Source organism: Gobio gobio (assembly GCF_949357685.1).
Source record: "Gobio gobio genome assembly, chromosome: 11".
In the NCBI taxonomy this organism is placed as follows: domain Eukaryota; kingdom Metazoa; phylum Chordata; class Actinopteri; order Cypriniformes; family Gobionidae; genus Gobio; species Gobio gobio.
The window spans coordinates 22,112,346-22,139,498 of NC_137104.1; the positions used below are offsets into that span (position 1 = coordinate 22,112,346).

The 27,153-nt window shown below is 37.4% G+C and overlaps 1 protein-coding gene across 1 annotated transcript in view; it reads left to right on the forward strand.

The window, feature by feature from the left end:
* glcci1a (glucocorticoid induced 1a) overlaps positions 1-27,153 on the forward strand; it is a 71,444-nt gene that overhangs the window by 1,726 nt on the left and 42,565 nt on the right. The window contains exon 2 of the mRNA XM_079828781.1: positions 26,628-26,782. Coding sequence (XP_079684907.1) covers positions 26,628-26,782 — 155 coding nt within the window. The remainder of the gene's footprint in view (positions 1-26,627; positions 26,783-27,153) is intronic.

Sequence of the window (27,153 nt, forward strand, 5' to 3'; positions counted from 1 at the left end):
AGTGTTGCAAATTGAGCACCTAAAGCCTTATTTAACGACTTTGTGTTGCCTGTATATTTAGGATAAATAACAATGATAAAATGTTAATTCATTCCCAGTGCTGCATTGTCAGTCTCCATATTCAGGCCCTTCTGCCAAAAAAACAAAAACAAACATATTTACTACACTACTACTTTAAAACTATGGTCACGGTGACTTGGTATAAGCCACCATTCTCATTAAAAAATAAATTTGTTTATGATGATTTAACAGTAATGATGGTGGTACAGTGGCTCCAAAATATATATCTATAGAGATTAGTGATTTGGATGCTTAATCCACACACATTTATTTTTAATTCGTTGCATTAACAATATATATATATATATATATATATATATATATATATATATATATATATATATATATATATATATATATATATATATATATGTATGTATGCTTGTAATGATATCACATTCAGAGAGTAAGTGAGTCCAGATACTTTTCTGAGGGCAATGTACATGGATGCAGACTAGTTTAAAGGGTTAGTTCACTCAAAAATGGAAATTCTGTCATTAATTTATCACCCTCATGTTGTTCCAAACCCGTAAGAACTTTGTTCATCTTCAGAACACAAATGAATATATTTTTGATGAAATCCGAGAGCTTTCTGACCCCTTATAGACAGCTATTTTGTTACCACTTTCAAGGTCCAGAAAGGTAGTAAAAACATTGTTAAAATAGTCCATGTGACTACAGTGTAGTACAGTATTCATTTTATGAAGCGATGAGAATACTTTTTGTACGCAAAAACAACGGCTTTATTCAACAATTTCTTCCTACGTTGTTAACGTAGTAAACAAGCTTGCCATTGGCCGATGCTGTTCACGTGAGCACCATGATGCATGCGTGTGATGCTGACGCAGGAGCTGGCCAACATAGGAGATTATTATAACAATGTATTTACTACCTTTCTGAGCCTTGAAAGTGGTAATTAAATTGCTATGGAGGGTGCTCTCAGATTTCATCAAAAATATCTTAATTTGTGTTGCGAAGACGAACAAAGGTCTTACGGGTTTGGAATGACATGAGGATGCGTAATTAATGACAGAATTTTCTGTTTTGGGTGAATTAACCCTTTAAGTATGCAGACATTTTTGTCTGCATTTATCGCCATGAATCGCTTGACATTATTTTGATCATTGGTTATGAAATGGTGTTTGCGGTAAGGCATTCTTTCTGCTGAGGCTGTGTATCAGAGATATGGGTTAATGTAATATCCAACTTTTTTTTATTATATTGTGAGGTGAATATTAAAGATTTGCCTGGCTGATGACAGATTATCTTTCTGTTATCATATGGAAATATGTTAAATAAAATTAGGAAGGTGATAGTGATGGGAGGATCGGATAATTTTGCTGTATCACTTGTTCATCAAAATGAGCTAATCTTTATTTGAGTCATTTTGTTCATTTGAGTGACGTTAAATGTTATATTTTCAACAGCCAAAATCCCCGAACACGCCCGCCTACGCAAACCTTCTGAGTCCTTTGTTCATTTGACAGGTGACAGACGCAATGAACGAATAGTTCATGGATGACCCATCACTAAAAGAGCTCTAATGTCTTTTTAAATGTTTGTTTTGCCAAGAAAGCAAACTTTCACTTTCAAGTTCCTTTGGTTTAGACATTGAACAGGCATTGGAAAAATCCTATATCTTCTGGTATTTGAAGTTTAAATTGCAATTTGAAGTTCTCTCTGTATTTTTCTACTGTGTGCATAATAGATTAAGAAACAAAAATATTATAGTTATTAAATAATACATTTATTTTTTTTATTATAGTAATTTGTAATGTGCATTACTGCACAAAGTTGGACATCATATTGATATTATTATTAATTTGTAATATTCAGCGTCAGGATTTTAAGTTCATGTATTTATATATTTATAGTTGTACTGTGTAAATTTAAGCGGCATCTAGTGGTGAGGTTGCGAATTGCAACCGCCCACCGCTCACCCCTCCCTTTCGAAGCAAATAAAGAAGCTACAGTGGCCAACACAGGACAAAGATGTCGTCTGAGGCAGCAGAGAGTAGCTAGCGCTCTGTAGAGCATTTTACATGACGATGCAAAATGGTGACTTCACTGTAAGGGGACCCACGGTGTATGTAGATAGAAATGTAGGCTCATTCTAAGGTAATAAAAACATAACGGTTCATTATCTAAGGTCTTTATACACCACTGAAAACATAGTTATGTATATTATATTGCATTTCCGTCCATAGATCCTCATAAATACTACACACTGCACCTTTAAAGGAAAGTGTATATTTTGGTTTAATTTAAACGTGTGTAAATTGTTAATGTTAAAACATTTCCCAAGTAATCCGGTTGATTTCCCTAAAAACTTTAAACACTCTTGCAGATCTGAAGTATTACTAAGCAGCTAGCCAAAAAGTGGGACCCATTGCTTGATATAAAGTCATAAAAATTGCATGTTCATGAATCAATTATTGAAGAATTTCAAAATAGTTTTAGTTAAAATAGTTTAAATGAAGTATATTGTGTCACTCTGCTTGATGTTCTTGTCAACTACCTACTGACAGAAATGGGCTTTTAATTTACAGTAGTTTCTTGTAATTACAGAAATCATCAAAGATTCTGTGGCCTTGAATTCTTGGGCGTTTTGTCATGAGTTAAATGAACAGTCAGATATTTTTAGAAGTGTAACTCTTGTTTCAGACATGCCGTCTTTGAGCTCTGTCATGTCAAGCACTATTCATTTTATTAATTTAATTTATTATCATACCCAAGACAGTAATATTTATTGTAAAACAAATGCACTGTAAATAAAAAAAAAGAAAGAAAATGTATTTTTCATGAAATTGCAATACTTTTATGCTAATTTTTTTCACTTGTAAGAGCTAAACCTTGGCCTTGAGCTTTTATTTTAGTGGACATCTGGAGTTTCTGTAATTACAATAGCCTCTTATCACAAATCTAATGAAATGCTTAAATTATATGTCCATAAAATTGTTGAAAATTATGTACATGTGAAAATAATGCTTAACTGGGTCCCATTGCATTCCCAAATGCATGTTAAACTCTCAGCACAGGCAGAGATGTAGTTGGCTGCCTTCACTGTGAACTTAGACATGGAGAAATAGCACAAAACACATTGTTAGAGAACTTTTATGATATTAGGTGAAGTTTAAAAATATTTTCGTCTCATTATGAAAATGTGGCGGGACAGATTAGATTATAGAGGGCCGCCAGGGTCTACATAATTAATAGGAAACACTGGAGTTAATTTATCTGAGAAATACATTACGTCTGTTGTACTTGGTTAGTTTTTGTCTAGTTGACAGCAGTATTTTTGGCCGTGGCTTTGTGTTCATGTGTGTGAGCTTTGGAGTGCTGTTCAAGTGCAGCGATCTGACTCAGCTCCTTGGGTGGATGTGTGATAACAGGCCTGAGAGCAGCATTATGACTTAATCACTAAAAACACACTTTCTCTCACTTCTCTCCTCTACAACAACATATGATAGACTTATTTGAAATTGATTACAGTACATACAAATAGCAACAGATGAAGAATAACCTTTCTATTGATCAGTTCCCATGTTGACTTTTGTATCTGTGCCAGAAAGGGCACGCAATGTGCCACAAGAGAAATATAAAAAAATAAAAAATGTATTTACTGTTATCAGCATATGTTGAAGTAGATAATGCATTGTGAGAATATGCACTGTGAAGGCGGCCTCAGATGAAGAAAGCTCTGTCAATTTTTAATTTCACTTTCTGTAGTGAATAATTGACTGGGGTTGGAGACTCCTTCGCCGGCTTAACCCTCGCGCAAAGTTTGCACATTGCTCGTGTGATATCCACTGGCTCACCTTCATGGTTTAAAACTGAAATATTTCCAATATTGCAACGTGGCATTTTTCTCTATCACCAACTCCATCTTGGCTTGCAAAATGATGGACAACATTTCACATTTTGTGCACGTCATTTCCTGTGATAATAAAAGTAAATGATAAATAAGTGAGTAAATAATCAAGTAAACTAAAGCGGACCTTATTATGGCCCTTTTCACAAGTTCTAATATAAGTCTCTGGTGTCCCCAAAATGTGTCTGTAAAATTTCAGCTCAAAATACCCCCCAGATCATTTATTATAGCTTGTCCAATTTACCTCTATTTGGGGTTGAGCAAAAACACACTTGTTTTCATGTGGGTCTCTTTAAATGCAAATGAGCTGCTTCTCCCCGCCCCCTTTCCCGAAGAGGGCCTGTCTTTTACAGCTAGTGCCGATCCTATGGCGGCAATAAAAAATCCGGAGAAGCAATATGGCTCCGATCGATCGGCCGGAGATCAGTATCGGCAGATAATCATATTTTATGATTCGATCGGTACTCACTAAACTTGGCCGATCTCACGAACCGATCGCAATTTGATGACGTCAGCGTGTGAGGGCGTACAGAATGCGCAAGATAGGTAGTAGCAAATATTCAAACGAGAGCTTTGAAGGCAGAAGTGGAGAAGTGTTCCATGTGAACAGCAGTTGAACATGGGTCAGTCGGTCCTAAGGGGTGGGCAAACGCCATTCGGAGCAGTAGTTTGATACGAACGCATCTGAAAAGTAGCGGAGTAGGCCTACGCAGAATGAGCGGGTGTAGGGAAAGTGCATGATACAATTTGTCCTAAACATGACTTTATATTAAGGGCTTTAAAATAACTGGTAAGATATAGTTAACACGTATAGTTTAAAGCAGCTTGCCCGCCCCTGTCAGACGCTCTGAGAGATACTTGTGCTGACAGACTAATACCTGCGGTGTTTCATGCGTTTGAAATGTGGTGCTTTCCTCAGTGCATAACTTACATTTCACAGGTATATTCTCCATCTGTAAATGTTAGAAAGTCATGCAAATATGTCCATTTTGCTGTCAGGAGACGACGAGCCTTCTGCATGTTAATCTCCGCAAAAATTTCGCATTGACCCGCATGGACGCGCACCAAACAGACGGAACGTAATAGAACGCAATAATTCTGGCTAAAGTATACATATTTCTAAAATATTTGTTGTTGGACAATAAATGTGCCATATGTGGAATTTTAAACCTACATGTGTAGTTTTATGAAAGTGACCATTATAATTGGGTATTCAAATATAGGCTAATATGCTTTTGTTTTTATTTAAATTTTTTAGTTCAGTGAATTAAAAAACTAAATTATTAATACATGCCTAGATTACATTCACTGTATTTTTTAATAGCCTTCAATATCAACATTGTTTTTAGGACATCATTGGGCAGGATATTAAATAAAATTATTATTAAAATAAATACAGATTTTTTTTTTATCCAAATAGAAAAACTTAGAAAATACAGCACTATTAAGTATCCTGATATGCATAGTGTTATGCAGAAACCCCATTTAAAAGGCATATTAAAATGTTCACTGTATAATGAATCATTTTTGTGATTATTTAGTATCATGTTTAAACATTAGTTACATTACAGTACATAATTACCATAAAAATGTAACAAATATATAATAAAGGCAACATCTATAGACTAGTATTTCTTTTTTTTTTTTATCTGAAAAAAGGTTAACTGTGATCAGAGAGCTTACAAATCAGTGAAGCATTGGAATCGGGATCGATATCGGCCGATCACCATGACAAGAAATTGGTACTCGGTATCGGCTGCAAAATTCCTGATCGAGGCATCCCTAGTAAATACAGTTGTTCAGCCCTATGTGAGTCTGATACTGATGAAGGAGAGACTCCAGCAGAAGCAACAACTTTGAGAATGACGCTGTGCTGTCTGTGCAAAACATTTTTTTATCTATTCAAAAAATGTACACAGTATTTAAAAAGACAACCACCTTACTGCATAATTCATAATAAACGAACATAACTCTCATCTCTGTGAATATAATCATAGACATTAGTGGTATCTTTAGCCACAGAAATGGCTAACAAGCACATTTGTAAAGGCAATTTTCAAAATATAAACTGTGATACTTTCGTCTTCAGGGTGGGAAGCTGGATCACGAACAGTTGATACTGCTCCATCCTTGAGGAACAACTTTTTAGCTAAACCTGCTTTGTATTGACCCTCGTTCACCAATCAGTCTGGTGTAAAATGATTAGATTTTAGGTAACTTGAGGGGCACATTCCCATCTAAACAAATGGAATCCACTGCATCTTCAGTGGCTCAGTTCCCAGGAGGAAATGAAGAGTCTTATGCTCACTCTTACAATCAACAATAAAATACCAGGCTTTCTTAGTACGGATCTGAGACATTTATCTCATCACTACAGCTGCAACAGCGTGTAGAAAATGGCGGACTGTGTACAGCACACTGAGGGCGGGGTCTAAGAGGCAGAGTCCGTCAGCAGTTATGACGTCACAAAGGTAGCATCTGCAAACAGCTTGTCCTGAGACACTGCTTATGATTTATGGGGATTAAAAAAAGGAGTGGGTGTAGAGCTGCACGTTTAATCGTTAAAAGATAATGATCTCGATTCAAACACCCACGTGATCTCATTCCAAAATGACCACGATTCTGCTGTGTCTTTTATGCTTGTTTCACATTGCAAGCATCAGCTGAGCGTGAACAGTGCATGTTTGCCGCTGCCCATGTTAATGAATGACGGGTGTCCACTGTCACTAAGAAAGCGGAGCAGAGCATTTTCTAATTAATTCCTATGAACTTCCATAGGAATGAATTGAAAATGCTCAATCTGTTCCGCGCCAGGAACACACACCATGAGAGGGTCGGCCGCCACGCTTCCGATGTGAACGGTCTCATTCATTGTTATGGGCAGTGACAAAACACGTGCAGCTGATGCTTGTGATGTAAAACTGTTTAAAAGGAAGACTTTGGTGAACCTTTGAAAGGACGGTCATCACACAGCAACATTTAAACCTGCGTTCACGCTGCCCCTGATCCGGAGAGTGCAGCTGCCGTGTATGAAGCAGCTTCACAAACAAACCTCATTTCAACCACTCATTATCATTATTTATTTGTTACAAACGTGTAAATAACGGGATAAAAGCTTTAGTTTGGGTATAAACATGGTATTGATCAAAATAAGAGTAAATCATCTTTTAAAAAAGTATATTGACACTTGTAGGTATGTATTGAATTGCTTATCGTTATGCCAGGAGGTTGCGACTGGCGACAAGTGAGTGTTTAAAAATGTGTTTGTCATTGAATCATTCATATAAAAGATTTATTCACAAACGCTGATTCATCCAATAACGAAACAAATTGTGATTAATGAGACATTGACCAAATTATTTTTTATTTTGTTCAAATGTATATATCTTTTAAATAGAATAAAGCAATGACCAATCAATCGCGTGTGGATGAGAGATGAATCATTGTGTTTGTTTGATAAAAGCATTTCGCGAGTCCTGTGAGCGTTTCCCCAGACGCTTTCAAAACAATCCCCACAAGTACTGAGGGAGCTGAAGCTCATTAAATATGCAAATCTTATCCAATCCTAGCCATGGGCGTTTACTTCCAAGTGTTCAGTGCGGCACGCCCATCAAAACCGAGCGTTTTTCAGAGAGCCTCAAAACCAAGGCAGAATATAGCCTATTACTTATTCATTCTGATGTTTTTGAATGTTAAAACCATGCAAACGTCATAAATTGACCCCAGACAACAGTATACAAAAATAAAAAAAGCCAGTTCATGACACCTTTAAAAGCCGACATCTGGGCACATTTCGGCTTTTATAAACAACCTGGTAAGCACGACATGGAGAACACAGGCGCTGTGTGTAAATTAAAGCTCTCCGATTTATCAAAACGATTTCATTTACACTTGGGCACATAAATGTATCTCCGCAAAACATATATAATCCGATCTCCAATTCCCGCACTACATGCAGATTTAATGGAGTTAACGTCACCAAAAACAACAGATATGAGCTGCATTTTATTAATCACCAGCTCATTTCAAAATCAAAGACCACAATAGGAGAGAATGTGGCAACAGCACTGGTAAGATCATTCAGTTTCTTTACTTTTAATGAATATGATTTATGTATGAGCACCTACGACTTTACTTTCAGTAGTTTGTGCGCTGGCTTGATGAAGAGATACGCAGCTGCTCGTCTGCGGCGTTGCGTGCTTCAGTAGCGCGGTCATATCTGGCTATAACATTTCATATAGCCCATTACACACTCACACTTGATTTTTTTTTAGCATTGTTGTGGTTTGAACAACCAGATGCATTTAGTCTTTAGTTTTGACTGAAGTGACTTTTAGTATTTTGTGTATTTGTTCTAAATGCTCCTGTGCCCAGACTTGAGTTTTGTTTGATGTTTGATACATTCAAGAAGCGTGTTTTCTTTGAGCAGGTAAAGGTTCAGTTCATATAACTGACTGACAAAATTGTATACATGAGGATGCAGTGCGTCTGTCAATGCATTGTGATGCTTCGTGATATCGAATTGAACCGAATCGATGGCATGATAATCGTAATCGAACCGAACCGTGAGACCAGTGTAGGTTCACACCCTTACTTTAATGATCAAATAAATGAGCAAATATGCCTAACTGTAATAAAATTTTTAACCCCGATTTTACTGTGAGGAGTATTGGCCAACACTACAACCACTGCATGTTTTTACACATGCTGGTTTGGTGTGTTTATTTTAAAATAGTTGAGCGTTGAGGTACTAAACAATTATTAGTAATATAATGGTAATACTGTATAGATCAATATTTGTTTGATTATGTTTTTCACTGTGCCATATATAGTTCAGTGTGAAAAGATCTCTGGCTTGGGGGTTTCAACATTAAATTGGAGACTGACTTGCTTCTTGCAATGACTTTGGTTCTTATTTGCATTAATTATTAAATAAGGGCTATTTCTGGAATGCAAGTCTTTTTTGCACCATAGAACATTTAGCAGCATCATCAGAAAAGACTGTTCCTACTTTTAGCATATTTTCTTTTAGTACAGCGGCTTTCTACCATATTGTACAGATATAGCTGATTTTACTACGTTGTTTTACTTTATATTTAACTATATTTATAGACCCTTAAAAAAAATCCTCTTATTAACCTCTTATTTGCAAATGTATTATTTGATAATATATATTCAATGCTTGACAACAAATCAAAAATAATAAAAACCTAAAATCTTACAAGTAAAGAGTTGATGCAAAAGGGTTTTGGACACTTTAGCTACACAATTTTTTCATTAGATTAGCTAACAAAATATCAAATCAAGTGACATTTATTTAAAATAATAGGCCTATCATACAAAAACACTTTTATTAAGTAAAACATTTAACAAAACTAAAGAAAATTGTGTCTCTTGCAATTAAAATTTTAAGTGTGGCTTAAGTGTCCACATACTTTATAGAGCAGCTTCTAGGCATGATTTTTAAAACACATTGTTTTCTCGGTCTTGTTTTTATTAATACACCCTGACAGCTGTATACTCTTGACTTCAGTTTTGCTAATGACTATAATCTTGTTTTTTGGATATAGGCTATGCAGTACCACACATTATTTGTTCCAATGCTTTAATTTACCCTTTTCACAGACTGTGATGACGCATTTCCACAGTTATCAACATCGCAGATGTAGTTTTATATTTATTTTTATATATTTTTAAATATTTTCATCGTTAAAAAATGTAATACACATTAATACCGCTGTGCTTTGTGTTATATTACCTTGGCAGTAAATGACAAAAAACAAATTAATGCTGCTGCGAGGGTGTTTCTAATACAACAGCTAAAGGAGTGACGGAAAATTTGACATCTTTCTCTCTTCTGACTGCTGTAATCACTCTATCAATAGTTTTTTTCCGCTTTTGGAAAGTTTTGTAAATACTATTGCAGATTTTTTCTTTTGCTTTTAAAGTGAATGCAAATACAAAGATTATATTTGTGAGTAAATCATGGGCTACTTTTCATTTTTGGGTGAACTATCCCTTTAATACATTAACTAATGTTAACAAATGAGCTCTTGTTGTAAATGTATGACCCCAGCTTCTTAATGTGATATGTGGCGTCCAAAAGTGAAAGAGGATTGTCTGAATACTGTGGTGATGTTGTGATTCAAAATGTGACGTGCGCGGGTGAGTCCGTTGGAGAGCGGTGAACACTGATTCGTTTGGAGGGGAAAAGTTCACATTTGCATGTCCCCCTGCCTCGCAGTTCGTTTTTGTTTCCTTGCGCGAAACGCTTCGCTCGGCCCAACAGCACTCCGACTGTGCTGATGGATGTCGTACAATAGCGCCTGTGTTTTTTGCAATGCAAATCGACTCCCAACAGAGACTGTATTTACTTCTGAAAGCCTTAAACTTCCACATATTCAGTGTTCATGATGTTATTGGCTTGTACTTCCTTTACCTTGGCTGTCAAACTAATGCGTTATATCCCACTAAATAAAGTTTGCTCACCCCACTTTACCCTCAGTAACTGAATCAAGAACGAATGCCAGGAGCAGTGATCATCAATTCCCATTAAATCATATTAATGCCATAAAAGAATTCCAAACATGTGAAGACATCATAACCTGCAGGCTGCAATTCTGCTGCAAAGCAATTACTCTGTTTTATTTCCCCACCGTGCAGCAAGCAAAACCACCTGTCCCTCATCTAATATGACCTAATTCATAGCTCGAAAACAGACTGGCACTGGCTGTATTGCGATGATGTTTGTCAAAATGTGATTGTGTGAATAACAACAGAAGGTCTTTCAGTGTTTCGTCCACCCACGCACGCTTTCTCTGTTTGCAAGCACAGTATTTTACTGAATGTCACCTCTCACGCATTTACTAAAGGCATTCAGTGCTGCTCCGTTTACCACAATCAAAGCTTACAGATACAGCACAACAATTTGTTAAAACTGATAATAATATAAAATAATCAACAACAAAATGTATCCTCGATTAGTTAATTCTTAAAAGCCTGACATATTAGTCAGAATTATTATTATTTTTTTTTAAATGGAACATTTTATTTACCCTTTAGACCAAATATATTGAAACATCTTTAAAAAAAACTTTGCGTAAATGTTTTTTGTTGAGTATCATATTTGATTCATCAGGCTTTTATGGTTCATATAGTACTATTATAATATAGTAAAAAATATGGAGCTCATACTCGAGGAAAAAAAAACTCAATTATTTTATTCAGGTGGTCTTAACTGAGCAAAAATATGTTTTGGTGCAGTTGCTGATATTTATATGGCCAGATAAAATTCTGATATCTTGTAATGTAAATCAGTGATCTTTAGAATAGTATAGCAGACTACTTTCATAAAGTGCATTTACATATCAGTTATCACTTTATACCTTCCAATAATGTCTTAGTAAGATGCTATTTAAATGCTTTTTTTTAACACAATGTAATGCAATGCAATGCAATACGATGATGCTTGAGAGATGAACAAATAAACCTTCCTTAAAAGCCTGATGTATCATATTTGATGCTCACATTTTAACATGATTTTCTATAAAAAAAATAAAAAATAATTAATCTATGGATAATCATGTAAACTTAAGTTGCTTCAGTCCAGTAAATAATCATCTTGAAATATTACAAACAATATAAAAGTTATTCTTATATTTACTTTATACAAATCAGTAAAGAGTTCACAGCAAAATATACATATACCACAGCCTGAAGGTGGACGTTTTTACAGTTTTACTAAAAGGCCTTTTACTTGATAAAAAAGTATAAACTATATCAATCAGACGACAGTACATGTAGTACATCAAAGTTTTGATCATGTTGTTAATTTAGTGTTTTTTGTATTTTACTGTTTTATTTTTGTAATGTGAACATTTATAATATACAGTGAGGAAAATAAGTATTTGAACACCCTGCTATTTTGCAAGTTCTCCCACTTAGAAATCATGGAGGGGTCTGAAATTGTCATCGTAGGTGCATGTCCACTGTGAGAGACAAAATCTAAAAAAAAAAATCCGGAAATCACAATGTATGATTTTTTAACTATTTATTTGTATGATACAGCTGCAAATAAGTATTTGAACACCTGAGAAAATCAATGTTAATATTTGGTACAGTAGCCTTTGTTTGCAAGTACAGAGGTCAAACGTTTCCTGTAGTTTTTCACCAGGTTTGCACACACTGCAGGAGGGATTTTGGCTCACTCCTCCACACAGATCTTCTCTAGATCAGTCAGGTTTCTGGCCTGTCGCTGAGAAACACAGAGTTTGATCTCCCTCCAAAGATTCTCTATTGGGTTTTGGTCTGGAGACTGGCTAGGCCACGCCAGAACCTTGATATGCTTCTTACAGAGCCACTCCTTGGTTATCCTGGCTGTGTGCTTCGAGTCATTGTCATGTTGGAAGACCCAGTCTCAACCCATCTTCAATGCTCTAACTGAGGGAAGGAGGTTGTTCCCCAAAATCTCGCAATACATGGCCCCATACATGGTCATCCTCTCCTAATTACAGTGCAGTCACCCTGTCCCATGTGCAGAAAAACACCCCCAAAGCATGATGCTACCACCCCCACACTTCACAGTAGGGATGGTGTTCTTGGATGGTACTCATCATTCTTCTTCCTCCAAACAAGTTTAGTGGAATTATGACCAACACTCCTCTGGATCATCCAAATGGTCATTGGCAAACTTAAGATGGGCCTGGACATGTGCTGGTTTAAGCAGGGGAACCTTCCGTGCCATGCATGATTTCAAACCATGACGTCTTAGTGTATTACCAACAGTAACCTTGGAAACGGTGGTCCCAGCTCTTTTCAGGTCATTGACCAGCTCCTCCCGTGTAGTTCTGGGCTGATTTCTCACCTTTCTTATGATCATTGAGACCCCACAAGGTGAGATCTTGCATGGAGCCCCAGTCCGAGGGAGATTGACAGTAGGGGTGCACCGATCCGACTTTTTCAGTCCCGATACCGATACCGATGCCTGGGCTTTGTGTATCTGTCGATACCCGATACCGATCCGATATATTGTTGAATTAATAATAAACTGTATATCTTCCACCTTATACCTTCCTTGAAGAGACTAAAGGCACCAGACTTTACTAACTAGACATAACTAAGACAAAATAACAGATGTATGTAAGGTGTTGAATTCTTATTTATTTAAAAAACAATTGTGCATTCAAATCTAAAATAGAATGTAATCTAACTTCTTTAAATAAATAAAATGTAGCAGTGGAAACAAAAAACAGTGTATTGGTCAAACATACAATAGTAATCTGACAGTTACCAAACATTTTTTTACACTACAGATAATTGTTTTGGTATATAATCATATCAATATTAAAAAGTAGCATTACAAATTAACAAATAGTCTAATTTTCTGCCATATGCAATTTAATAAAAATTTTCAGCTAGCTAATAACAACTTTGTTCTGGTTTCACCTCACTCCAGATTAAATGATTGTAGGCTAGGCCTATTTATTTTACTACACATTGTCAACAGAAATAAGATGAAATACTGTTGATAATTAAAAATAATTCTTACTACCCACTCTTGCTAAATTGGGTAAGCACACTTGTGTTCTCATTTCAGTTGCGTTCTGAGTAAATTAATAAACTGAGTTCATGAGTTCAGTGTTGGACAGATCAGTTGTTCTGGCCAGTCGTTAAAATGATTCGGTTCAAAGGAGTCATTAGGTCACGAATCGGACATTAGCAGACGCGTTGTGTGCGAATCCCGTCTGTTAGAACATCGCGAAAGATGTCAACACACAGAAAACACTTCATAACTGGATATAATTTGTCTCCCGCTTATTGAAAGTATGCTTTATGTCAGCTGGTCAGAGAAGAGTCAATGTTTTTTGAGCGCAATTCACACCCAGTGATAATTCAAGGACAAAATTGTCCGAATGTGTCACGTGCAACATGGTTTCGGTCTTCCGAGCTTTTGATTTGGATTAATATGTGAAATATGAGAGCGAACACTGATTATTTTGAAGACCCAGAGAGCGTGCGCGGGGGAGGAGCTCTCAGATCGGTCTCTCTGTCACTCAGTCACAAGCGCAGCATCTGTTCTACATCACTCGTAAATCACAATAACTCATCAAATTAGGCTTTGGCCGTCAAAAAAATGTCAATGCAGGAAAGACCCTGACTTTGCAGCAATACCCTCGAAACAGCGACGAACTAGTTGGCGTGGCAAGCGTGAAATATCTCCTCCACACAGCCGTGGCTCGCTCCCTTCTAGCATGCGACACACGTGAAGCTGACGAATGACGTAGGTTCTGCTGCGACGGAAAAAAAACACCTGGATCGGCTTGTGGATCTGTTAATTTTTCCGATCCCCGATCCAGCTATTTTGTCAGTATCGCGGCCGATATCCGATCCTAATATCGGATCGGTGCACCCCTAATTGACAGTCATATTTAGCTTCTTCCATTTTCTAATGATTGCTCCAACAGTGGACCTTTTTTCACCAAGCTGCTTGGCAATTTCCCTGTAGCCCTTTCCAGCCTTGTGTAGGTGTACAATTTTGTCTCTAGTGTCTTTGGACAGCTCTTTGGTCTTGGCCATGTTAGTAGTTGGATTCTTACTGATTGTATGGGGTGGACAGGTGTCTTTATGCAGCTAACGACCTCAAACAGGTGCATCTAATTTAGGATAATAAATGGAGTGGAGGTGGACATTTTAAAGGCAGACTAACAGGTCTTTGAGGGTCAGAATTCTAGCTGATAGACAGGTTTTCAAATACAACCCCAAATCAGAAAAAGTTGGGACAGTATGGAAAACGCAAAAAAAAGAAAAAGAAGTGATTTCTAAATTTACTTTGACTTTTTCATTACTATTTCATTGCAGACAATATGAACAAAAAATATTTAATGTTTTGTCTGGTCAACTTCATGTCATTTGTAAATATGCATCCTTTCCTGTCATTCAGACCTGCAACACATTTAAAAAAAAGTTGGGACAGTAAAGCATTTACCACTTTGTAATGTTGCCATTCCTTTTCACAACACTTAAAAGACGTTTAGGGACTGAAGACACCAAGTGATTCAGGTGTAATTTTGTCCCATTCTTCCTGCAAACAAGTCTTAAGGTGGGCAACAGTACGGGGTCTTCGTTGTCGCATTTTGCACTTCAAAATTCTCTATTGGAGACAGGTCGGGACTGCAGGCAGGCCAGTCAAGTACCCGTACCCTCTTCCTCCGCAGCCAGGACTTTGTAATGTGTGCAGAATGTGGTTTTGCATTGTCTTGTTGAAATATGCATGGACGTCCCTGGAAAAGATGTCTTCTTGAAGGCAGCATATTATGCTCCAAAATCTCTATGTACTTTTCAGCATTAATGGTGCCTTCACAGAAGTGCAAGTTACCTTTGCCAAGGGCACTGACACAACCCCATACCATGACAGACCCTGGCTTTCGGACTTGTTGCTGGTAACAGTCTGGATGATCCTTTTCTTCTTTGGTCCAGAGCACACGGCGTCCATTCCTCCCAAAAAATATCTCAAATACTGATTCATCTGACCACAGTACACGTTTCCACTGTGTGATGGTCCATCCCAGATGCCTCTGAGCCCAGAGAAGTCGACGGCGCTTCTGGACACTGTTAACATAGGGCTTCCTTTTGGCACAGTACAGTTTTAAGTGGCATTTGTGGATGTAACTACATATTGTGGTACTTGAAAAAGGTTTGCCAAAGTAGTCCTGAGCCCATGTGGTGATATCGCTTATAGATGAATGACGATTCGTGATGCAGTGCCGCCTGAGGGATCGGAGATCACGGTTGTTCAGCTTAGGCTTGCGCCCTTGTCCATTACGCACTGAAATTCCTCCAGATTCCTTGAATCTTTTAATTATGTTATGTACTGTTGAATGTGAAAAATCCAAATCTCTTCCTATCTTTCTTTGAGGAACATTGTTTTTAAACATTTCAATAATTTTTTCACGTATTTGTTGGCAAACTGGCGATCCTCTGCCCATCTTTGCTCCTAAAGGATTAGACCTTTCTTGGATGCTGCTTTTGTACCAAATCATAATTACAATCACCTGTTGACATCACCTGTTTCAAATCACATCATTATTTAACCATTTTACCTCATTACTAGCCCTAAATTGCTCCTGTCCCAACTTTTTTTTAAATGTGGTGCAGGTCTGAATGACAGGAAAGGATGCATATTTACAAATGACATGAAGTTGACCAGACAAAACATGAAATATTTTGTGTTCATATTGTCTGCAATGAAATACAAGTCAAAGTAAATTTAGAAATCACTTCTTTTTTTTTTATTTGCGTTTTCCATACCGTCCCAACTTTTTCTGATTTGGGGTTGTACTTATTTGCAGCTGTATCATACAAATAAATAGTTAAAAAATCATATATTGTGATTTCTGGATTTTTTTTTTTAAGATTATGTCTCTCACAGTGGTAATGCACCTACGATGACAATTTCAGACCCCTCCATGATTTCCAAGTGGGAGAACTTGCAAAATAGCAGGGTGTTCAAATACTTATTTTCCTCACTGTATATGTATGTACACTATGTTGCCAAAAGTATTGGGACACCCCTCCAAATCATTGTATTCAGGTGTTCCAATCACTTCCATGGCCACAGGTATATAAAATCAAGTACCCAGCAATGCAGACTGCTTCTACAAACATTTGTGAAAGAATGGGTCGCTCTCAGGTGCTCAGTGAATTCAAGCGTGGTACCGTAATAGGTTGCCACCTGTGCAATAAGTCCATTCGTGACATTTCCTCACTACTAAATATTCCACAGTCAACTGTAAGGGGTATTATAACAAAGTGGAAGAAATTGGGAACATTAGCAACTCTGTTGTAAAATTACAGAGTGGTGTCACTGTCAGCGCATGCTTAGTAGGGCTGGGTGTTGACACAAATTTCACGATTTGATTCGATTTCGATTCACAAGCTTGCAATTCGATTCCGATTCAATATCGATTATTTTGGATATGTATCAGGTACAATACATGGCTAATTTTCTCAAGGAAAACAAATCTCTTAAATAATTCTGTAAACTATGGGAATTAACTGATTTGTATACAAACACTTAAATTACACTCAATTATGTTTTTTGTATAATAAAGTTATATGAAATATAAACATTTAAATTGGTGGCTGTCATAAAAACTTTCCAGATTTATTCAAACATGCTTTAAATATTGAAGAACATTAAAAATTATAATGCATGTAATATAGTGCATATATTTATCAAAATGCTGCTCCCTGGAGTAAATTTTTCTAGCTGACTAACGAGTTTATGGACACTGGATATGGTTTTTCTGAGGTAAATTTGACATTACATGACATTGTTTACCAGCTGTTTTATTGATGTCTTTCCGCGGTTTAAACACTGATTGAGCGATTGCACGTGACATGATACGGATTTCGGTAAGTTGTACTGTTTCTTTTAACACACTTTCAGATGCTCATTCATGTTTATTTTGCGCTGTAACTGGCATTAAGGCAGAATGGGATTCTTGGGATTTAAGAATCAATACCGGTTCGTAAAAATTAGAATCAATTAAAATTGAGAAATCTTTTTTTTTTTTTTTTTACCAAGCCCTAATGCTGAGGCACACAGTGTGCAGAAGTCGGCAACTTTCTGCAGAGTCAAAAGCTACAGACCTCCAAACTTCATGGGGCCTTCAGATTAGCTCAAGAACAGTGTGTAGAGAGCTTCATGTAATGGGTTTCCATGGCCGAGCAGCTGCATCCAAGCCTTACGTCACTAAGTGCAATGCAAAGTGTCGGATGCAGTGGTGTAAAGCACACCACCACTGGACTTTAGAGGTTTGGTGGAGGGAGGATTATGGGATTATGGAGGATTATGGAAGTTTAATGCTTCAGCATACCAAGACATTTTGGACAATTTCATGCTCCCAACTTTGTGGGAACAGTTTGGGGATGGCCCTTTCCTGTTCCAACATGACTGTGCACCAGTGCGCAAAGCAAGGTCCTTAAAGACATGGATGAGTGAGTTTGGTGTGGAGGAACTTGAATGGCCTGCACAGAGTCCTGACCAGTGTTGGGAATAACGGCGTTATAGATAAACGGCGTTACTAACGGAATTACTTTTTTCAGTAACGAGTAATCAAACGAATTACTGTTTCTTCCGTTACAACGCCGTTAGCGTTACTGAGGGAAAAAAAACACGGCGTTACTATAATTGAGCTCATTGAAGCGGTTTTCATCCGTACAGGCTCTCTGTCAGTCGGACCTGCAACGCGCGTGTGTGTGTGTGTGTGTGTGTGTGCGAGCCAGACATGCGTGTTGGGGGGTGGGTGGTGTGGTACACATAACTGATGATGATTGGTGGGTGGGAGAAAAGGTTGAGGTTGATAGGTTGAGTTCACACACACACACACACAGACACACACCAATGACGCACACGCATATGCACAGTCAGCGATGGCAGTCCAACGACTTCAAAGGTAGCTTTCGCAAACTGAAAGTATAAGCGCTACTTTTCCCTCGTTGAGGTGAAAGGTAAGAATGTTTATGTAACGTGCAGCTTATGCCCAGGAAGAAAGAGTCTCTCCACGTCGGTGGCAAGTAATTATATTTCTAATCTAATGAAGCCTCACGTCATCACAGCCACAACATTAGTGGCTAAAAACCCAGGTGATAACGTGAGCTCCACTACCAGAGGAGTAGTAGAGAAGTACTGATACTATTTACACAATACTTACACTATAGTAGGTCTACTGATAATATTTACACAATATTTACACTATAGTAGATCTACTGATAATATTTACACAATATTTACACTATAGTAGATCTACTGATAATATTTACAATAATATATTGAATTTGATGGGTGTCTCTCACATTGTCCCACAGCTACATTCCAATAGTGTACATTAATGTACAATGTTTTATAATAATAATTTATTCTATTTAGTGTCCAAATCATTCATTAAACATATTTAATATTGGGGGCATCCAAGTTATTTGACATATTTGAACATTTGAAGGAAAAAAAAAAAGTAACACATTAGTTACTTTCCCTGGTAATTAGTTACTTTTATAATGATGTAACTCAGTTACTAACTCAGTTACTATTTGTAAGAAGTAACTAGTAACTATAACTAATTACTTTTTTTAAGTAACGTGCCCAACACTGGTCCTGACCTCAACCCAATAGAACGCCTTTGGGATGAGTTAGAGCGGAGACTGCGAGCCAGGCCTTCTCGTCCAACATCAGTGCCTGACCTCACAAATGCACTTCTAGAAGAATGGTCAAAAATTCCCATAAACACTCCTAAACCTTGTGAAAAAGCCTTCCCAGAAGAGTTGAAGCTGTTATAGCTGCAAAGGGTGGGCCAACTCCATATTTAACCCTACGGATTAAGAATGGGATTTCATTAAAGTTCATGTGCATGAAAAGGAAGGCATCCCACAACTTTTGGCAATATAGGGTGTAGTTATTATAATGTTCATAATGTTTTTAAATGAATTTCAATTAAATTACTGAAAAAATACCTGATTCATTGATTAATCAAATAAATAATTAGCATAGGCCTAGTCGGTTAACAAAATGTTTTTTAGCTGCGGCTCTAAAGCAATTAAAGGGAAAGATGACATGAAGAAATTTCTCTTTCAATCTCACAATCTGTCAGCCCTGCCCTGCTGTGGGGGTGTCAGTGTGCTCTCCTGAAACGGTTCTTGGCTTAAACCTGCCCTGCCTCTTTCCATCTGCTCTCAGGAAACTGTAAAACAGGCTGAGAGGAAGCAGTCCAGTGCCAGGGCACCATGAGCAAATGCCTTCCACACTCACTGAGCAACATTTGGGCAAGTCAAGCCATGCACCAAGTCAACCTCTGCCCCCTCATGTTTAACAATACCAACTTGATGGTCAAATTAGCATAGCTATTATTGCCACAAAGCACACGTGTGAAAAAACATTTGTTTTATTAAATGAATGCCAGGCCTCAACTTAGGCCTCGACTTATTCAAACTTTAGGTTTTTGTAATGTACATTTCTAATGCACTGCACAGTTTGGTTAAAAACAGGGTTACACTTTATTTTAAAGTGGCACAGTTACATTGTTCTGCTTAAATACTTACTCAAATAAACACTGAGTAGCGAATATTAATTAGCTACATGCACTTACTATAGAGTTACGGGTAGGGTTTTGGTTTATTTACTTGTAATGATGCATCATTTACTGTTATTACTATAGTAAGTACATGTAGTGTTATGTAACTTAGTCACCTTAAAAACAAGTGAAGATATTAAATGTAATTTCGGGAGGAGTACGCCCATCTAATCTTTCAATTAAAATCAAGGTATATAAAATGGCTTCTTACCACTTCCTGTTGCTAGTTTGTCGGCATCCCTCCTTCTCCCTTTCTCCTCCTTTTGTACAATTTTGCCTGTGTTATAGGGGGGCAATTGGAGCTTGAGTAGAATATCCTCTCTGAGCCCCTCTATAGCAAGCAAGCCAAATCTGTTTACCACTTACGCTAAGATTATATGGACTCATGAACTCTTGAATTACAGGTTGGAGCTGTGGTCTGACAGTCAGCACACATGCTACATGCTGAACTATAGCACCTGTAAAGAGATGTGACAGTTAGCACACATGCTACATGCTGAACTATAGCACCTGTAAAGAGATGTGACAGTTAGCACACATGCTACATGCTGAACTATAGCACCTGTAAAGAGATGTGACAGTTAGCACACATGCTACATGCTGAACTATAGCACCTGTAAAGAGACGTAGCTTACAAAGCTAATATGTAGTGTGAGCCATTTTAGGTTGTTGAGAGTCATCTCTAAAATCTAAGAAGAAGGTTGAGTAAATAATGACAGAATTTTCATTTTTGAGGGAACTATCCCTTAAAAATAAGCTTGAACTTTTTAAAAAAAAACTCCTAAATGTTGGTAAAATCATCTTTTAGATGCAATTCAAGTTCAATTAAATACAGCTAATTACACATTTCAACTTAATGAGTCAAATGTTTAAAGCTGTTAACAGATCTTTTCCTTTGTTAACACAGTCCTCTGTGAGGTTGTTTTTATATCTTGAACAGATTTTGTGAATGCACTGCACTGGTAGGCTATATCTGGCCTGAGTCCAGACTTTCATATTGGAACTCAGCATAAGCTTGTTTTACAATATCTTACTTAACCTGCTATTTGTCATTCACTCCCTCTCTTTAGCTTTTCCCATCTGAACAGAGAGAGCTTTCATCCCTCCGTTTAATACTAAAATGATAACACTTTATAATACCTTAAATTCATAATATTACAAACATTATTACGACATTAGTTAAATGCAAGTTAAACCGTCAACATGCTGTTGATTGTCATATTAGAGTCATATTTCAGTGTATAAAAGCAAACATTTAGCAAAAAAAACATTTGTGCATTTAAAATCAACATTTCTTCTACTGCAAATGCATAATTGTCAGTGCACTCTTGTTTGTGTATTCAGATTAATATTTCCTCATGGTAACCATCCAAATGCATGTCAGGAAAATCTGATATATACATAATAAGTATATTCTCTGCTGGTCTAAAACCATTATATTTATGAGTTACTAATGAAAGAAGTTTAAAAGTGTAACCCATATGATTTTTTTAATGTCATCTTTATAGCAGTGTACTTCGCACCAATAACTAGTTTGTAGGATATTAAAAAAAACATTCTGTATGAGTGACATTTAAATCCCTTTATAATGTAGTTTGAGAGGATTTAACCCAAATTTTCCAGTGACTCTGTCTCTAGTTGGGCACTTTCTAAAAAGCACAAAGTGAGATAAGGGCCAAGTCTAAATATGGTCTAGAATGGACTGTAATCCATTAGCTTTGCTTTAAATGACCCTGCTCATCACCATAGCAACAGTACACTCTCTCCTGTCCACAGCGTCTCTCGTATACACGTTTGTCTTTTAGTCCTAATCCTATTCTCTGAATCCTGCTTAGTACCTTAGATCGAATTATTTACACCACATATATGAGAACTTGTGGTTTACGTTTTGCACTCTTGCTCTGACATTTACTTATCAACTAACAATGGATCTCTCATCTCCTTTGAGTTTTCATTGCTACTCTCTGTTGGTTTCACTTGATGCTCGCTTTGTTCGACTGATGTGGGCTTCACACCATGCAAACACATGGGCGATGATAATATAATTGAGGGAGGTGTGAATAGCTTTTGGCAACCTGCAACTAAGTGAAATGTTAACAGGCTTAAAACAGCCTGTTTTGTGAACTGACACTGTAGCTGTAAAATAAGCAGCTGGCTTGGGTCACAGTGTAATCTCACATTTAATGTGCTGATTCTCTCTTAACGTGACTTCTGTCAAAAGTCACGTTCGATGTGTGTGGGGAGATTGATGCACATAAACATGATAATGTGCAAAACAAATTTCAATTGCAAAATTGAGGACTAGCCTGGACCTGGAAGGTCAACAGCTCAAGAATTACTAGTTTATTAGTGTAGTTGTACAAAACCACATGATTAAAATGCAAAATTGCTTTTTTGAAATTATTTACCAGACATGGGGCCCTGTTTTAACGATCTAAGCACATGGTCTGAAGCACATGGCGCAGGTGCACTACTTAGGGCGTGTCTAGTTTAACTTTTGCTAGTTTAACGATGTAAAAAATGGTCTGCCCGCCAGGCGCATGATGCAAAAGGGTTGTACCTAGTCTCTTAATGAGCCATGGGTGTGTTTTGGGCTATCGTGCAATAAAGCAATCAGAGTTTCATCTCCCATTCCCTTCCAAAGCCGTTGTGCACCAACCTATAGGCACATATTACTAACGTGCCCTTTAAATAACACAAAACCAGGTTTTTGTTGGTCAATGGAGCAGTCGTTTTCAGTTGCCTCAAAATAGCAATGCACCAACAATGCGCCTGAACACACATCGTTTTTAGACCATGGGCGAACAGATGGGCGCGAGTGCATTTGCTATTTAAAGGTCCCATGGCGTGGATTTTTTGTATTATTTTATGTTTTCCTGAGGTGTACTGATATTGTTAGTATGATTTTTACATCATAAAATGTCATAATTTAGAAATAAAAGGCATTTTTTCTATTCTGATAGTAGCCCTCTGGCTTGAATGCTCTGTTTCAAGGGGCATGTCTGCTGTGAGACCGCAGTGAAAACGCCCACTGTTGTGATTGGCTGACAGCTTTGCGTTTGAAATGAGTATTAGATCTTGTGGCGGAGGGGGCGTGGTTAAGCGAGGTCTGCATGCACTGCCAGAGAGAGACGGACTGGGCACTTGTTGACCAGAAAGACGGAGAGCTGGAGAAAAATTGCTGTATATTGTGCTGAGTTGTTGAGAGCGCTGTGAGCGTGAGTTTATTTTGTTTGTATCTGAGAGTTCTGAATAAACACGAGTCCCAGTCACGCCGACCCTGTCTTCTTCCTCCTTATTCTACGAACTTTGTAACATGTGGAACCCCTTTCGAATACTTTTACTAAGTTTTTTTACCATTACAGCTGTCGAGCATTATTTTTTTTATCTTTTCCTATCACATGAAAGGCTGCAGTGACGAGCATTGAGGACACATGCAGTCTGTTGATCTTGTCAATGCAGCGTGTTTTCTCTCACAAAATGCTTTCATCACAACTAATATCAAACAGGACATCGATATGAATACAGTAAGAGCCTCGTTGTGCAGCATAACAGCGTCATTCGTTACAAAGGCAGTTTGGGCAAGTGTGCAGATACACTCGCGACGTGTGATTCACAGCTCCGAACATTATAAAGAGAGTGTTCTTTGATCGCTAATCTAGCATCTAATCACAATTTAAATAACAGATTTGTTTCTTGCTACTAAGTAAAACGATGTGAAGTTGTCACATCGTTTTACAGGTCAAAGACACAAAGTTTACCAGTTGGTCTGAATTCATGCTTGTCCACTTGGGATTATGCTGGTTAGCTGGTGGACCAGCATAGCCATGCTGTTGACCATCAAATCTGGTTGATAGGGATTGGTCTTGATGGTCAACTAGTCATCCAACCACTTTTATGGAAGTCAACTAGTGAGTTTATTGGTGAATTTTAATATTTAATCTTGAACTTTACACCAGGGCATTGCATTTACTTCCCATGGCTCTGCTTTTCATAAAGTCATGAGATCAGTTTGCCTGCAGCTGCCTTGTGTACACAGATACCTCAGTTGGTCTTCTGAAAGCCATAAAGGTGGATAAAAGGTGGATAAAGCCATAAATGGATCTGATGATGTATTCATAGTGCCATAGAGAGGTGTAAATATTGTCATCTCTGCTGTAGGAAGATGTCACGCTCTGACTATCGCTGATTAGAAAAGTTCATGTGTCCTTGACCCAGTTCCCCTCCATCTTTGTGGGATGAAGGATGTGTATGAGGTATTTTTATCAAATGCGTCAAGGAATGATGTTCTGCTTAAATACAAAGTGCAAACAAGTTAACCTGCTTCTGTTGCTTCAGTCTACATCTATGGTAGATGGGAATGAGCAGAGTGGACTGATAAAATATTTTTCCAAAATGTAGGTAGTATAATTATGCTGCTTTGTAAAGGGAAAGTTCACCCGAAAATTTAAATTATATGATTGCTTACTCACCCTCATGTCGCTGCAAAACTTACTTTTGCAGATCACAAAAGGCATTATATTGATGAATGTTTCAACTGTTTGTTCATAAAATAAAAGTCAGTGTCCAGAACATTGAATCCCATTGAGACATTCTTCAAAATAGAGTGCTTATTATGGAAATAATATTCTTAAAAAGAATATACTTAAAGTGAACTGTTAAACGGACAGTTAATTGCATGTTAATTTCAATTTAATGAAATAAATAGTTTATTTTTAGATTAAATGCAATTAGCTGAACTTTGCAGTTCTTTTTTGACCCACTTAAAGGAACACGCCGACTTTTTGGGACTTTAGCTTATTCACCGTATCCCCCAGAGTTAGAAGTCCAAACATACCATTCTCATCTCCGTGCGTGCCATAACTCTGTCTGACGCGCCCACCGCTAGCCTAGCTTAGCACAAAGACTGGAGGTAAATGGTTCCAGCTAGCCTACTGCTCAATAAGTGACAAAATAACGCCAACATTTTCCTATTTACATGTTGTGATGTGTATAGTTACATCGTGTACTAAGACCGACGGAAAATGAAAAGTTGAGATTTTCAAAACCGATATGGTTAGGAACTATTCTCTCATTCCTGCGTAATAACCATGAAACTTTGCTGCCGTACCATGGGTGCTGCGTAATATCATTGCGCTGCACCATTTTCATTTATGTTAAACTAAGATATGCTTTAATGCCATTTCTATTGAAACAAAAAAAATTGCATGCATTTAAATATATTTGTAATTAAACATTTGTATTGATGAAGTTGCAATTTAGTACATTTAAATTACATTAACCTTAAATGTAATATCGAAAAACACAATACAGTTAAAATGATTTAAAATACTTTACATGGGCTTCAGCATGTTAGTCAGCACGTCAAAATAAGTGTACTTAGAAGCATGACATAAGATTATTAAAACAATGATTTAAAATGTAATATAAAGTAAAACTTTTAATTTGGCATTATTACAAAGTGCACTTTTTAAAAGTGTGTTTAAGTGTGTTAAGAAATATTGCCTTGAAAGTGTACTCTTCTTAAAGGGTAACTTCAGTGATTTAGCATTAGGCTTTGTATCAGTAGAAACCCAGTAGTATATTCAAATTATGGTACTTTCCCCCATCATATCCCCCTGAGATGAGAAAATTATACAATTTATTTCTGGAAAAAATCCTCCGATGACGCAAATATCGTCATTTTGCGTCAGCTGAGGATTTTTTGGCCAGAGGCTAAAGACTACAGCCACTAGATGGAGCTGTTCCGCATGTTTTCAACCCGCCCATAGGGGAGAGATCTCACTCACAGAATGTAAGACACAGACGGCCGCACGGACAATCATAACGGAGCGCGATGCAGAGTAAAGTGAGTGTTTCAACTTTTCAATTAATTCCTGTGATAGTTTAGCTTCCATATGCGATCTGAAAACGTGCCAGACTGGCGCTTAACGTTACCTCAGCTCTGCTCAGCTCGAATGAAATCTGACACTGCTGCGTCTGTGCCGTGACTTTCGTTTGGGTCACTCACACTTTCTTGAAAAGACACGTTCAATTTTTAATTGTAGTAAAATTTTATTTCTAGTTTATTCTCTAACTGAACGAAATGATTGTATTACTATGAAGATCAAAATGACGGTGTACGGAGTGGCCCCGTAGGGCAGCGAAGCAAGTGCATTCTGGGAGTTGTTGTCTTTCATCCACATGAGACAAAAATACATTTTCTGTCTTTTCTCAGTCTAGAAGGCACCAAATTCAAAAATAATTTCACATTTCTACTGCATAAATGACCCAGTTTAAATACAAAGCTTAATGCTAAATAACTGAAGTAACTCTTTAAGTACAACTTAACTGGCCTTTTATTTCATTGATTCAGGATGCACTGCAATGAGCATTTTGAGTTGGACATGATTTCAACAAAAAGTTTAAAGTCATCCTGGCAGCCCACCCACTAGTTTATTTTATGTGTAGTATTTACGTGCACATCAGTAAACGGGTAGCAGTTTGTGGGGAAATAACTTTAGGGCTGCCACCACCCCAGTCTGTCTGCTCATCACCCATCTGTTTCTCTTTCTGTTTGTTCCTTATAGCTGTTGAGAGGTCAAAGTCGCAACAGGTGTGGAGCACAGGTGCTATCAGACGGACTTCCTCTTTGGGTGCTATCACCGGGCCCTACCTGATCGGGCAGTGGCCACGTGAATCCCACCTGCACAACCCCTTGTGCATGAAAGACAAGTCAACACAGGTAGGCAATTTCACCCTATGTGCTTCAAATCTATCTCTGGCTTCAAAGCATGTGTGTTCAGGTGTGTTTGCAAACGTACGTTTGACAGCATTTACAGGTCCATCATTCTTCTGGGTTTTTATATGCTTGCTGTCTTACTAAGGACTATTATCTGGGATTTTTGTGAGCTGAAAGCAACTGATGATTCTCAATAAGTGTAAACACTCATTGTGTTTTAATGTAATATTCACATTATATATAAATTATTTTGAAATGCTTCATCGGTCTAAAGGTGTAGGAACTTGAGAGTTGTAAACTGTAGTTACCTTTAGCATTTGGCATGAAACCGTTATTGGCATTAAATTAACCATTAACCATGGAGTCTGGTATTT